Source organism: Podarcis pityusensis, assembly GCF_964106645.2.
Source record: "Podarcis pityusensis genome assembly, chromosome: 7".
In the NCBI taxonomy this organism is placed as follows: Eukaryota; Metazoa; Chordata; class Lepidosauria; order Squamata; family Lacertidae; genus Podarcis; species Podarcis pityusensis.
The window spans coordinates 41722531-41738240 of NC_138031.1; the positions used below are offsets into that span (position 1 = coordinate 41722531).

General features: G+C 40.6%; 1 protein-coding gene across 26 annotated transcripts in view; it reads right to left on the bottom strand.

Annotated features, from left to right (window-relative positions):
- The window catches only part of DTNA (dystrobrevin alpha), a 190010-nt gene that overhangs the window by 31495 nt on the left and 142805 nt on the right, over window positions 1–15710 (bottom strand). For 13 of the 26 annotated variants that reach the window (XM_081013829.1, XM_081013819.1, XM_081013808.1 and 10 more), the window contains 4 exons: window positions 10509–10589; window positions 6888–6977; window positions 1898–1975; window positions 573–665 (listed from right to left, as the gene is read on the bottom strand). In XM_081013829.1, the coding sequence (XP_080869955.1) occupies window positions 573–665; window positions 1898–1975; window positions 6888–6977; window positions 10509–10589 (342 nt within the window). The remainder of the gene's footprint in view (window positions 1–572; window positions 666–1897; window positions 1976–6887; window positions 6978–10508; window positions 10590–15710) is intronic. The other 13 variants (XM_081013828.1, XM_081013809.1, XM_081013823.1 and 10 more) reach the window with 5 other exon arrangements.

The following is a 15710-nucleotide window of genomic DNA, read 5'->3' on the forward strand; positions in this document are numbered from 1 at the left end:
AACCACTGCCAACAGTACAATCTGAAAAAACACCTAATTATGTTGATTACTGTATTTGGATTTAATGCTGCTTATTCATCAAGGCATTCAGATGTCACTTCCATATAAGAAAGTTGTAGATCAATATGTAATGATGAACATACACTTTATGTGAACTGAAGAGTGGTGGTCATGTGTGTCTTTTCAGTGAAATCATGTGCCTTTGACAATTGGATGTGAGAATTTTCATACAGATTTCACACAAAAAGAAACTTAAGAATATTCCTTACATATGCAGCAGTTCTGTGGTGGCTCATGTAGATTGTCACCCAGTTGATCAGTTAGTAGGATAAATGGGTCAGAGTATGTATAATATTGATAAGCACACTAATGATTGCCTTTTAGAGACTAAAACAAATCAATGTGCATGGTAGTGATTCTACTGTTTGTAATATTTAACAGTGCTGAAATCCAATAGAATGAGGACCAGGCCAGTCAGTTTAGTTTCTGCGCAGTCCTTTGAGGAGTTGCATTCTGTAATGGCCTGGATTCGTCTCTAAAGTTCCCCACCAAGGTGCCCAGCCTGCACTAACCGTGAGGGGTTGTTCTGGAGCATGTTGACATACAACCCAATGAGAACATGTTCATCAGCCAGCCTGTCTGCAACATCGAGGCTATACTGTAACCTGAAACAGGGTTGGGGGGAAAAGGGTATAGTCCGGACAGACAAAGAGAAATAAACAGAGAAAGCAGGAGCAAGTAAGAGTGTGAAATGGGAATTTGTAAATGAGCAGTCAAATGTATTTTTTCTCTCTTCATAAAACAAGTGTTGAAATGGTTATCAATTCCACCCAATCAAGGTAGAACTTAGAGATATTAAGAAAGTGGACCTGCAAGACAAGAATATCAGCACCTACATAAACTAAAGCAGCAGAGATGCTCAAGGACCATGCAGGATCTGGCCTTGGATTAGTGCTACAATGAAGCATAATTTAGAATATAAGAAATTGCTAACCTTTAGCTCAAGTACCAAGCACATTTATTTTAAAGGGGAATTCAACTGACATCAGTCAGGCGAGCCAATCTACACATGCAACAAGAGAAGCCAACAACCATGTGACACAGTTCTTAGAATGAACCATTTCAAATGATATGTAGAACACTACATGTCAGAATGCTTGCCCATGCAAAATGTTTTTTTGACCTTGCAAACTAGTGGTTATGTTAGAACACTCTCACACAATGTGCAAGGATTTTGTGGCTGGGTATGTTTTGATGTGAGGGGGTCAAACAAACATGTGATTTCTGTCAGAGGCATAGCTTGGGGGTGGGGGAGCACTGGGCACCACACTGTAGGGGTGGCACTTACAGCGCAAGCCACGTGTCTCTCCTGGGAGTGATGCAGTGGCTCGGGTGCCTGCAGGCTCCAAGCTGCCTGAAACAGCAACGTGGGGCTTGCATCTGCCCTACAGCTGAGGGGGAGGTGGCCTCCATGAAAGCTCTGCTCGCCCTGCCCTGTGGGCAGCTCATGGCACCCCAGGCGCCCAAGAAGCTACTACACCCGATTTCCCCAATACAGAATGAAATGCTACAGTCCTAGGAACTGTGCACTCCATTATCTTTTGTTCCGTATAGATTGGCTCTTAGGACTGAAGTGCAAAATTTAACTACGCATACACAAATCTACATTAAAATGTATAATTACCTGTATTTTAAGATGCCATAGCAAGACCTCAAGTGTGCTACTATATTTCATATGTCTCTGTTTTTTTGTGCTTAATCCAGCTGGCAGATAAATTATGAGGAAATTAAAATTCTCCCATTGATATGTTTTGTGGAATGCGCAGTATAGTCAGAGGAGAAGGCATTTGCTTTAGTTGTGTTAGTGCAAGCTACTGATGCACTTTTTAAAACTTACCCTTTGCCTTTCAAAAAAGCTGGAGCAGCCCTAGCCAGCAATTTGTTCTGCTCTACTTCATTATTCTTGTAAGGAGAGCTAGTTAATGAGACAGGACAACTAAGACAGTAAACCATGAAGGCTGAAATCCACTGAACTCTACAACATAGGTAAGTGATTTAAATAACAGATAATGCTAAAATTGCTCTAAAAGTCTAAAACGGACTATCAGATTTGTACAAAACAGAATGGTGATTTTCTACAAGTCTTTGATTTATAAACATTTTAGAGGAAGCTGATACATCATAAGCTTCAGCCAAAATGGTTTCTAAAATCCTATTTAAATTGCAATCCTATACATATCCACTTGAAAATAAGATCCACCAAGCTCATTGGAGCTTAGGAAGGGTTTGCAGCCTTAACTTTAGGTTTGCAGACTTAACTTGTTAAGCTGCAAGCCACGTACTGTGTGGAGTGAGACTTAATGCTGCCAACTCTTTAGAAAGCATTTTCTAGGGTAGCACTTCAGCTAGGCGGGGTGGGGATGAAGTTAAGACACAGTTCTTCTCTTTGCCATTATAGAAGGATATTCTCTCCGTTATGGATGATCTCCAAGAAAATGTTCACATTGAACAAATATTTTTAAAATGACCTCTGATTTAAACATAGGAAAGTATTACGATCTGATATAGTGCTCTACCATGCTTATTCGTTACTATATACTTTTACGTTTGCATTTTTATGTTTAAATATATACAGAACCACAACAACATTTCTTGATGCAATTCTGAAACATGGCATAAATACTTTCTTTTCAGCTCCAGGTTTTCCATTCTGATTTTTCCATTCCATAGCAATCTTTTCATGCCAGCTATTATAAATAAGATGCATATTATAGCCAAAGGGCTGTGTGCCATGTAGAGGAATGGATTTCTCCATTTACAACATTGTATAAGAGGCGTTTAAAGTAGTTGTGGTATAATGGAGGAGAATCCTTTACTTACTAAAGTATGGGGAGTGAAGTCTGTTTGGGTTCCATTGAAATTGATGGCTTAGAAGCAAATATTTTAGCACACTAATTTGGAAGCAGTTTCCCATGAAATTAGTGATATTTGCTTCACATAGTGGTAATTATATGAAAAACTATGGCGTTCCATTGTTCAACTGGAACTCCATGAGTGCAAGGGAATACGCTATTCTTTTTAATACTGGGAATGTTCTATGTAAAGGAGAATTGTTCCATGCGCACAATGTAAGTCTTCAAATTTCATATGCACATTGGGGGGCCCATATCTGTATCTAGGCCACAGGATCCTGGTGAACACGTCAGGTTACAAATGATACAGTGTCCGTTTCTGGTTATGTTCACCACTCAGTACCACTCCAGAAAAGCTATCTATCTGTGGACTTTCTTTCATGCTTCTAGAATCTGAAACAGATTCCAGTCTCCAGTTCTACTTATCTTGTGGGTGACACAGGCTTTTGCAGCATGGTTGGCCTTACCATGCATGCACAGATTCTGTGTCAATGTGGTGCATTCATACCATTGGAGAATGCAGGTGGGGGAATCTCCCAAGCAAGCAAAAAACTCCCCAACATGGTGATTATCTACAGCTGTGTACAAATAGCCTATCAATTTTACACTCTCTGTAATGCACTGGAGCTAGTATATTTTTCTGGTGCATTGTATGGTGGGGGCAAGGGCAAGGGAAGCAGGGAGACAGCAACCACCAGACACAAAAAAGTGCCGAGAATATTTAGGTAAAACTCTCCTGACCTGTTATGCTTTTTCTAGTTAGGTGAGAAAAAGAAATGCCCCAGAAATCATCTCAGAAAAATATGTTCTGAGAGATTTCATCTCAGCTCTAGCTATATCATGTAACTTGTATGTTGACATTCGTTTTTCATCAACTAACTGAATAAAAGTGCAAAGAGAGGCAGTATTTAAGTAACACAGCATATCAAAATGATGCCATATTCCTATGAAGGTGAGAAAAATCACCACCTGTTCTAGACTTCTCAGACTGCCAGTGATCTTGCTTCCTTACAAATTTTTGTGCTAGCACTGTATCAGTGAAATCTTTTCTCAGTCACAAACATGCCCTGAAAAAGAGTGTATTTTTTTTAACATACTTTGATATTAATAGAAGGCAGTAGCTAAGCTATGGAAGAGAAATCGTGTTTCAACCTAGTTAAACAAGGCATAATTCCAACATTAACACAATAAGGGACATACTAAGGCTCCCTATCCAAGGCCCAGAAGACGCTATTATCACTCTCTCTTTTAATAATAAGGCCTGGGAGCTAGCCTAGCATTGCATTAGCTGATATGTTCACAGATATGGACCATACAAATGCTACCTCAAAAATGATATTGTACAGGTGGAAAAGGTACAGAAAAGGGCAAGTGATCACAGGACTGGAAAGAGGAAACTTTACAACACCTGAGATTTTTTAGTTTGGAAGTAGAGTGGGCATTATAGAGGAGTATATAAGTATTCAAAGTATGGATAGCAATATTTATTTCCCCCTCTCTCATTGTTCTAGAACCCATGCAATCCAGTAAAGGTGAATTGGAAGATTCAGTACAGACAAATACAGTTCAGATATGGAATTCAATCCCACAAAATGGTAGTAATGACCAGAGGATAAGACTAGCCACGATAAAAGTCTCTTCAGTTATGTGACATAGGCAACTCCTGTTCAGGGAAAAAACCATGTTTAAAGACTCATTGGGCTCATCGGGTTAGTTTCACAATTAGATCATGTCCATAATATATTAATGGAAGTGTAGGATGATATTCCATTGTTTTGAAGACTGACAATTTATTGTGCGCGCACACATTCACTTCTTCCTATCTTGACTTACATTTTATATCAGTTTGACGTAACAGTTTGGTTTTAGTTGTTCAGTTATAAAAATGGCATGAGTACGCTTTTAGCTATCTAACAGAAAGAGTGTGACATCTACCATTTTCTGAAATGAGTCTAACATGAACAGTTAACTGGATCATTTATGGTCCTTGTCCAAGCTTGTTGTTTCTAAACATTTTGACCAGTAACCTATTAGTTGCTTTTATCAAGAGAGAAAATATTATGCTTTAAAAAAATAATAATAATCCTGTCCCAGAAAAAGCACCCAGGGGTTTAACAAAGTAACTTTGAGTCTAACACCCAGTGCTCAGAATAGGGGTGTTTGTACATGGCATGCAGAAACCATTATTAAAATTTCACATCTCTGCATAGATGCTACAAAGCTACTTTCTGAACATTTTCATTATTATATAATTTCTCCACTTCTAACCTAAGAGCACAGAATTGGCACTAAAATTTCTATTCACAATTGTGCCCGTTCATATATAAACAAAACAGTGCCTCAAACATTTAAAATTCACGTTTATATTCGTATTCTGAGCCCTTGGCCCAATTTAAAGTGAGTTTACAGCTCAATATCTATGTCACAGTAATTCACAAGTGATAAAATTTGCTCCTGACATCACTTGTAAAAATGTCCTCTGTGGACTAACTGGCTTTAATTAAGTATGTGAAAAATCAAGATAGATATGGCTCATGCATGCAGTTTTTTATGCTTGTTCCTGGACCTCCAAAATTGCATATACGTGACTAAGAACATAAACTTAGCCCTGTTGGAGGAAACCTACAGGTCCATCTAGTCAACATGTTTTAACCAATCAGGCCAATCAGGTGCTTCTGGGAAGCCCACAAGTAGGGGATGAAGAACAGGTAGTTTCACCATACAAAAAGAGGCAACACCAGAATATTTATGTGGAAGTTATTTGAGCACCATGTTATTCGAGCATCACTGATGAAGGTATGAATCAGTGCTATACACTAGAATTCCATGGGAAAAATATTTATGGGAAGAAAAGTGAAAGAGCATCATAGACTATTAGATTTAATTACACTGGATAGTAAATTATTGTCAAAGAGTACAGCTCCTCTGAAATATAATGTCTACAGTGAACAAAGAGCAAGAGATATGTGGTGTACAGTGAACTTAAGTGATATTAAATGCATTGATTTTATACAGGCATTTCACACTTACTGCGAGACTTTCTTCACTACTATAACATAAAAGATGCTGATGCTGCTATTTTACTATATTGTTTTGTTACCTTCTTAGTAAGTCAGGGTCACAAACAACAGAATGTATGTAATAACATTCAAGAAACACCCAGGACTGCTCAGATAAAAAGCAGGTTTTATAGATTTCCAAGTTTTATGTTATAATAAGACTTCTGCACAACTAACCATCTATGTAAATGTTTACAGTATATTTCAATGTCTCTCCACAAATGGCAGCTTCAGCAGCAAGCTGCAGCGTGTGTGTGATATATTTCAGCAGGGAAACAGCACCAGATGAAAAGGTTAAATCCTATCCCCATGCTGTCAATCTGGATCAGAGCCACTGCGGTTGCTTTTGTAAAGAAAAATGTATGGGGAATCCCAAGCACAGGACTCAAACACACCATCAAAACAACTTCTATTTTAACCCTCTGTAGTCCTTAGTGGGTCCACTGGATATTAGGGACACTGAGAGACATCACTTACAGCTGTGCTGATTGTACATAATTTAACATTGCCCAGTCTGTAACTGGTTTGCCAAGCCAAGCTCAACTATATGTGGGAAGCTGCATCCCTGTGTGAATAGGTGTGCCTTTGTGAGGATTATGTAGCTTCTTTTTGAGCTGTGTTTTGGAGGAAAGGCACTAAAATTAAACTAGACAGGTCAGCAGACCTAAGGGTTAAACTGTGGCAAGTGCATGTTATTCATTTAAATACTTGCCCTGTGCAAAATGCAAGATAAAAGGATGGTTCTAGCTCAGCATGAGATCCATTTGCAGTCTCATTAAAACCACAGTATTCCTTTGTCTAAAAAACAACCCCCGTTAGTACTTCTGAAGAATGACTAATATATTAATGTACTGATTTTAATGTACTAGCTACAGAACTACATCAGTTAGTAGTTTAGTGCTCTTCTTATACTGACCGTAAATTGTTGTGAAGCTGATTTACATACAGCTTTATAAGAGAGTGCTCATCAGCCACAGGACTGGCTACATTTATACCCTCATGTAACCTGAATGATTCAAACAATGAAACTCATTAACAGTCTGTGCAAACAGAAATACATGGGGATACGTTTGGTGGGGAAAGCATTTAGTTTACAGCCATAGTGGATAGGATACTGACATAAATGAATGAATGAATGAATGAATGAAGGTTTCAAATTAATAAGGACTGGAAGCAAAACACACACACACACACACACACACACACACACAAAAAACACCCCACCACGATTGGATCAGACTGCACATTAATTCACTGAGATGTCATTCGGAGAGGGAAACAAACATAAGGTTCAAAGAAAATGTAGACAAGTGACCTCTGGGATCCATCACAGAATAGGACAACAGTTGACATGGATAACTTGGCTGGCAATAAAGGGGATTGAACCTCAATATTCAGGTAATAAGCCTCCTTGTACCTAGGAAGTTGTTATTTCATCCATGCCCAATTCATAGTACCTGAACATGGAGTACAACCAACCTTTGCATACAAACATCGAGAAACAGCTTACCAGGTGAGGCAAAGCTGCTATGCTGGATTCCTGGCCAAGTGGGTTGCTGTTGCTTATTCGGATGGAGAGTGGCGAGTGGGAGGGAGGTTGGCACAGGGCAAACACTCAGGCAGAGCCAATCCAGTGCTCCTGCCAGTGCATTGGGCCAACCTCCCTGTCACTGTTCCTTTCCCAGGAAGCAATAGTGGCCAACCTACTGGCAAGCTAGCATAGAGGCTCAATCCTGCCCAGAAAGCCATTTCAGCAAACATCTTGGAATCTTCCTTTACTTAAATACACAAAGGATGGCAAACATATTGCCCTGCTATCAGGGAGGCAAGCCAGGTGAATCATATTAGGTAGGCAGCACTGGATTTAGGGCAGTGCAAGTGCTTCACCCACACAGGGTACTGAGCTGAGGGGGCACAAAATAAATAAATAAATAAATAAATAAATAAATAAATCCTTCCAGTAGCACCTTTAAGACCAACTAAGTTAGTTCTTGGTATGAGCTTTCGTGTGCAAGCACACTTCTTCAGATACACTGAAACAGAAGTTGCCAGATCCTTCTATATAGTGAGAAGGTGGGGAGGGGTCTTACTCAGAAGGGTGGTGGGAATGGGAGATTGGCAGATAGCTGGGATGAGCCTGCTGACGACTCTTAACGACTGTAATGGGTCTTACAGGAAAAGGCAAGGGGTGAGAAGGTGAGAAATGGCTTAGTCATGTATAATGGGATAAGAATCCAATGTCTTACAAAGACATTGGATTCTTATCCCATTATACATGACTAAGCCATTTCTCACCTTCTCACCCCTTGCCTTTTCCTGTAAGACCCATTACAGTCGTTAAGAGTCGTCAGCAGGCTCATCCCAGCTATCTGCCAATCTCCCATTCCCACCACCCTTCTGAGTAATACCCCTCCCCACCTTCTCACTATATAGAAGGATCTGGCAACTTCTGTTTCAGTGTATCTGAAGAAGTGTGCTTGCACACGAAAGCTCATACCAAGAACTAACTTAGTTGGTCTTAAAGGTGCTACTGGAAGGATTTTTTTTATTTTAACTATGGCAGACCAACACGGCTACCTATCTGTAACAATAATAATAATAATAATAATAATAATAATAATAATAATAATACCACCATATCAATCCATTAAAAAGCAACTGTGCCAAAATGAATTATTGTGAAAATAAGACATATTTGGGGGATGTGCCCAATTTTGTTCTTGCCGAGGGCATTATATTATCAAAGTCTGCCCCTGGGGTGGGGCAGAGCAATTCTCTGTAAGACATGGAGACATCTAACCTGCAGCTTAATAAATGCAGAGTGGATACAACAGGAGCAGAAGGTCTGAAGGAGGTAAAGTGAGGAGATATGGTCAGAGAAATTGAGACACAGCCAGAAAGGAGTATAAGTGAAGCAGTGCAGAGAAAGAAAAAAAACACTGGTAAGAGGGAAAGAGGGGGAGGCTAGAGGCAAAGAAGTGGGTGCAATTAAAGGCAGGAGGAGGATAGTGAGAGATTGAAAAGTTAGAACAGAGATTGAGAAAAGAAGCAAGAGCAGCAAGGAGGCAGCAAAGAGTGAAAAAGACAGTGAAGTGGAAGGGACTGAGCAAGCCCTGCTCCAAAAGAGCAACTGACAGGTTAGAGGGGCAATAAAAGGAATTGTGAAGGGTGACTTAAACCATCTTAGTGGCAAGCTATCAAGAAACACAAAATAAGTGGGTGTTTGCCAGGATTCAGGTTACATAGAATCCTTAAATCATTGTGTGTGTTTTTTCATATCAGAACAACTTGGCAACAGGTCATCTGTTCCTTGGTATTTATGTGCCTACAGTCTGCTTCTAAGGATACTTTCAGATGTATCCTGTGGAAGCTTCAACCCTCTGGATTAAACTGATTATGGATTGCATCCCAACCCGTTCCATACTGTGGCCATGCTTCTCAAACCAGTCCTGCTGCTAATTTCTATGGTCACAGTTGACTTGGATTGATTAGAGATGAACAAATCATTCTCTCTCTGATCCATGTAATTTTTGCATGGGTTTACCTGTAGATGAATTGCATCCCATTTCCACATTAATCTGTGATTTTTTAAAAATAAACAAAAGAAATCTGCATGCACACACATAAAAATCACATTTAAATATGTATTTTAAAATGTATTTCCTCTTAAAATATGCATTTTAAAACATACTTGATTGTTTTTTGTCAAGACCTGCTAAATGCAATGGGTAGCCTATATTTTCATCTGCACATTAGTCCAGGAAGTATGGATCAGGTCAGTTCATATCTGAATTTGCAAAGACTGAGTTCCCCAAACATCCCTAATTCTGCGTCACTAGAACAAAACAAAACAAAAAAAAGCAAAAAAGCACCTAAACGAGCAACTCTATGGATCAAACTCAATGCTTCAATTTCAACAAACAATGCTATGTTGGAGAATGAATAGCAAGCTCAATGACTCATCTTTCCTCATCTTGTATACTCATCTTCAGAGGTAACTTCTTGGTTTGTTATATCACAGTTTCCCTGTGATTTCCAAGCCAGGAGACTGGTTTAAGTGTTCCCTACAAACCAGGATTGCAAACTAGGATCCAACTATGGTTTACAATCCTGTTTGCATAGAATACTGAAATCGCTGTTTCTTAGTTTGTATGTCACAGAAAACTGGCTTAATAACCAAGGGAGGCTTGTGAGAGGAGGAGGAAGGAGAGAAAAAGGAGTAATTGAGGTTGCTCATTCTTCCTCCAACAAATCAGTGATTTGGAGTGGAGATGTTATGTCCCTGTATTCACGTGCATCTCTGAACCCTGGGCATGGTTTGAAAGCATAGGATATAGTGAACCTGATGAAACAAAGCGGATTTGGAAGAAAAGTGGAGATATTAATGTAACAAATAAGTTTAGTTTCTCAGTTTAAAATAATTAAGATATTGAGCATTCTATGCCTGTTTTCCATTATTGCTTTCATGAAGTTTGAGAAGCTGTTATACAATAAAACAGGCACTCTTATTTGAAAACATATCAGGAAGAAGACTCACCTTCTGTTTGTGAAAGGGCTTCCTGAGGGAACAGAGTGGGAGAACAATGTGTCATTCATGCTGGTGACTGGTCTGGGAGGCCTTGACAAAAAAACAGTTAAGAAGTATATTATTTATCATGAGCATCAAATACAGAAGCTCAACACCCACAAATACGTTTAGTCAATAAGAAGCTGGAATATTCTATTTTTGTACTCTAAATCTATATTTAAAAAAACAAAGGCTACAATCCTGAACACACTGGGAGTGATCCCCATTGAACTGGGACTTACTCCTGAGTAAACACTTGCACTTTTACATGGAGTAACAGATCTGAGTGTTAGAAAAACATTTTTTTTAAAGATTCTGAAGTATTCTGTGTGCAATTTGCTTGCTCTTCATCCTGCTTCAGTAAAATCATTGACTGTGTTGTATTTTTGCGAAGCTAAAGGAAGCAATTCATAAAGGAGATTGATGTAGAATTGTTTCAGCAGTCTTCAAACTGTAGAGTTTGACTTCTTGTTGGTTTAACATTCTAACATTTTTTTCCAAAGAAGAAGAACACAGTCCCTTTTCTGAGAGCGCTCTCTGACTCAAATGTCTCAATTTCCATTTCTAACAACAAAAAATCTCAATTTAGATGGCCACATAGTGGCTGCTTTAAACGTAAATTGTGTGGAAGCTTCTGTGTAGGGAGTCCTTCATATGTAACAGCTGTATGAACTTACATTTTCACAATGCCACAACAAACAGTTCCTTTAGTATGTTTGCCATGGTGAAAACCAGGGGATCCACTTGGTGCAGAATTCACACAAACAACTCCACATTCAGTGTGCAGACACTATTTGAATTTTTAAAGTCATCACATGTTAACATGAAACATCACCCCACTAGAGATTACAAATGGAAAAAACAAAGCAGAATCCATTTATTCAATAACACATTTATGATGAGGAAGAGTCAGTTTTTCCTTAAGCCTAAAGGTGTTATGTTCAAGTAGCAATGAAGGGGAATTTGAAATATACAAGTATCACGCGGAGTTGACTAAGACACATACAACAGGAGTTTTGTAAAAGATTTATCCTTCATTTGCTGTTTAGAAGGTTCAGATAGGAATTGTACTATGATTCTTACGTTAATGAGTAACTTTAGGTTATTTCATGCTATAATTGTACACAGAAACCCACTTGGACAGCAGACAACAGCCCCTTTCACACAGGGTTGTTATTTCCTTTGCATTCTCTTACTCATACCTTAGAAATTGTTTTAAAATTATCTGTAGGACAACCAGAAGGGTACTGGAGTGTTAGGCATAAAAAATAGCCCAAAAAGAATAAAGATTTTGCCTGAAGTGACTAGTTTCCAAAAAAGGGAACAATACTAAGGTGGGAAGCAAATGCTTTTCTATTTATGTAAATGTATTTATGTTATTTAAAGGAATCCTGTTAGGAGAACTGTACTCAGTCAGATCATTTTCATCTAGCTGAGTATTATCTCCACTGCCTGGCAGCTACTCTCCAGGGTTTTAGACTGGGGTCTCTCCCATCCTACTAGGAGATGCTGGGTATTGAATCTGGGACGCTCTCCAAATGGGGCAGATGCTCTATGGCCCTTCCTGTTAATCACCGTTCCTATGCCACCTCTTGATGCCAGAACAAGTGGGGGAAGCTGCTGTGCTCCAGTGACTACAACACAGGTTGTGTATTGTTCTATACTTGGGCCCTATGATAGAGGACATCTCAACCCCAAATATTTGCATTTCAGCAATGTAATATCAAATGCCCTGTTGCAGAGAATGCAACCTGCATGCAGAAACAGGTTCCTGTATACGGTGCATATGTGCCAAATATGCAAAAGCCAGCTGTGTGACGAAAGCAGTAAGCTGTCACTGTTGGCTCCTCCTGCCTGCGAATAGCAAATCCCAGCAGGAACTAAGGAATTCTTCCAGTTCTTGAGAGAAATCACCACACTTCTCTTTGTTGGTTGGGGTTGATGGGAGTTGGGGGGTCTAGCAACATTTAGAGGGCACCAGGTCAGGGAAGGCTGTCAAAGTGTTTCCTTTATAAATTTTTTCTCTCTCTCTTTCTCTCACTATTCCACAGAAGGTGCTAAGCCTGCAGCTCACTGCTCAGAGTGATGTTGATTCTGTTTTAATAGTGCTTCTGATTGGCTCCAGCAAATCTCATGAGATCTGTTCTTCACCACCTAGAATACATAGGTACAAGCTTGCAAAAACATCTTCAGTGATGTCCTACAATTTATCATCAACTGTTTCCTCATGGTAATGGGCTTGCAGTCCCCAGGCACCTATTCCTCCACCCATACTTGGGTCTTGCATTCTCACAGTAGTAATAAGCAGTTAGGCGTGGAAAGAAGGATGCACAGTCAAAATCTGGATCCCTTTCTCCCGGTTCTCTAGGTCATGGGATCTTCTAGAGACTTCAGGAGAAAGAATGATGGTAGAAAAAGACACACCCCCCCCCGAGAAATAAAATTGCATACTCAATAATTCGTATGAGATTTCCAACCATATCAAAAATGTACTAAGGGGCAATGCTTTACTTACCAGGTATCTCTTTTGCAGCAAAAAAAATGAAATAAAAAGAAGCTATTAATTAAGTTGAAAGATTTAATTTTTAGAAAATGTCAAAGATAGGGAAATTCTATCTATGCTATAGTTAATACTCATCTTACAGGCTTAGCCCCTCTTTCCTGACAAGTTGCCCCATGATGGGGTAACAGAATGGGTCATGCATGTAGGGCTACTGAAGTTTATCTCTACAAGATAACAAGTTACTTATTCTGTCAAAATTTCTAGCAAATTCCTATGTCCAGAACAGTGAAACTATTTAGAGTCTATATATATTGAAATGAAATTGAAATACTTTATTGTCACTTGTATACAGTGAGATTACATGAGCACCCCCCACTCAGCTCTCTTAGTCTTAATTCCCCTTGTTTACTGACGCACACCCACCAAACCCGAAAGTCAGTTGCCCTGTTGTTATCTTTTCATTCAGCAGCCTAACAGCCCACGGATATAAGCTGTTCTTTATCCTGTTGGTGTGACTAAGCATGCTTCTATACCTTCTGCCCGGGGTATATATATATATATGGCTACCAGTTGTAATATTCACTTTTCGCAAATTCAGCTGGTACAGATTAGAATTTGAAAAATGTGTACGCTCTCTGTTAACTGGGTTGAAATAGCTGATTGTACCTGCTCCTGCCTTCCCCCATGTTATATGGCAAGCAGCCTTTAATGCTCAGGGGAGTGAACTGCATTTGAAACTCAGGTGAGTTTCCCATATTCAACTGTGTATCAAAATCAGTTTGTGAAATGGCACACAAGTCTGTTGAAAGAGAAGGAAAGACTCCAACTCAGTGTTCGCAAGTGCCTGTCTGTGCTTGATCTTGAATCCCAGCTATAGGATATGATGCAGTAAATATGAAAATCAAGCTGTTGACATTTAAGATGTTTCTGATGGCTGTCAAGTAAAATATACCGTATTTTTCGCCCCATAGGGCGCACCGCCCCATAGGATGCACCTAGGTTTTTTTTGGGGGGGGGAATAAAGAAAAAAAAATATTTCCCCCCCAGGCACGGGGCTGGCGCGGGGGAAGCTCGGGCCTCCCCCGACCCAGCCCCCAGAACAGCCTGCTATCCGCAAGCTTAGGGAGCCGCGCCAGTCTCCCCAGGCTTGCGGGGAGCTGCACGAAGCCCGGGCGCACTCTTCAGCGCGCCCCAGGCTTCGGAATGCAGGCAGCTCTGCGCAACCCTTGGGAGCCCGGCGCGGCTTCATGCCGGGCTCCCTAGGGTTGCACAGAGCTGCGGGAAGCCCGGGAGTGCAGGCAGCTCTGCACAGCCCTCTGGAGCCCAGCGCGGAGAGCTGAGCGAAGCCTGGGCGCGCTCTTCAGCATGCTTCGGAATGCAGGCAGCTCTATGCAACCCTCGTGAGACCGTGCGGCTTCGCGCTGGGCTCCCGAGGGTTGCGCAGAGCTTCCTGAAGCCTGGAGAGCGACCCCTCTCGCTCTCCAGGCTTCAGCGAAAGCCTGCATTCGCCCCATAGGACGCACACACATTTCCCCTTCATTTTTGGAGGGGAAAAAGTGCGTCATATAGGGCGAAAAATACGGTACGTTAAATACTGAATTTTTTCCAATAGCTAATAAGTAATTAACAAAACCTGAGGAACACTTTGTAGAGACTCTGACAGTTGTAGTCAGCCAGTGGTTGCATTTGCTTGTTTGTAGGCAATGGCCATTACAACAGACAGGTACAGTGTTTAAATCCCATATGGGCAACCCATGGCCCACAGGTGGACCTCAGACAACTTCTGTGCAGCCCACACATCCCATTTTCACTATAGGTTGCGGGTACAGTTGCAAAGCACTTGGATGGGAGTGCTCCTCACTTATTCCCAGCACCAATCAGCAGGAGGAGATTTGGGATAGGATTGCTGAGATCTCATTGTGTGCCTCTGACCTTCACGACTCTCCAGCTGCTTAGTGAAGAGAACTTAGTGAGGAGGACAAGGAATTATGTGTTGGGATGTTCTCATCCCTGCATGGAGAGACAGGGGGAAAATGTGTTTGTGTGTGGGGAGGTTTTATATTTCTCTGTGTTTTGGAGGTGGGGGGAAGGGAGGCTAGGCTCTACCCAGGCCCTTCACTAGCCCTGTCCAAGACCTGTATGGGACCATTATTGAACACCCACCATCACATGAAACCCTCGGGGGAGAATCTAGTCTCAATGGAAAACAGTGAGCAGCTGCAGTATCTCAGTGAACATATCAATATCATCATGCAAAATGTTAAATTCAAGATTGCAGTTTACCAAGGGATTTCTTTTTTAAGATAGAAAGGTCATTCTTCTCTTAGGTCACGCCACGAGTGCATTTCACTGATGCTAAATAGGGAGTTAAAACTACTTGGTTGCTTACAGCATTTACTCAATGGAATTTAACAATGTTTGAACCAAGTGTTTACTGCTGTGCCCCCACTTACACTGGTAGAGTCACTCATGGTAGTAAATACAATGTTAAAACCAGCGTATAATGAAAGTGCAAATGCAAGCGTAGCTCTACAAAAGATTTCTGTCCTTACTGAAAGTGGCTGCTGCAGGGGGAAGGAAGACTTTCCTTACATGAAGCCTACCATTAAAAGTGGCTGTAAATACCCCTTTTGCTGGGATGCTTGCCTAGAGCTTTTTCTCATGATACG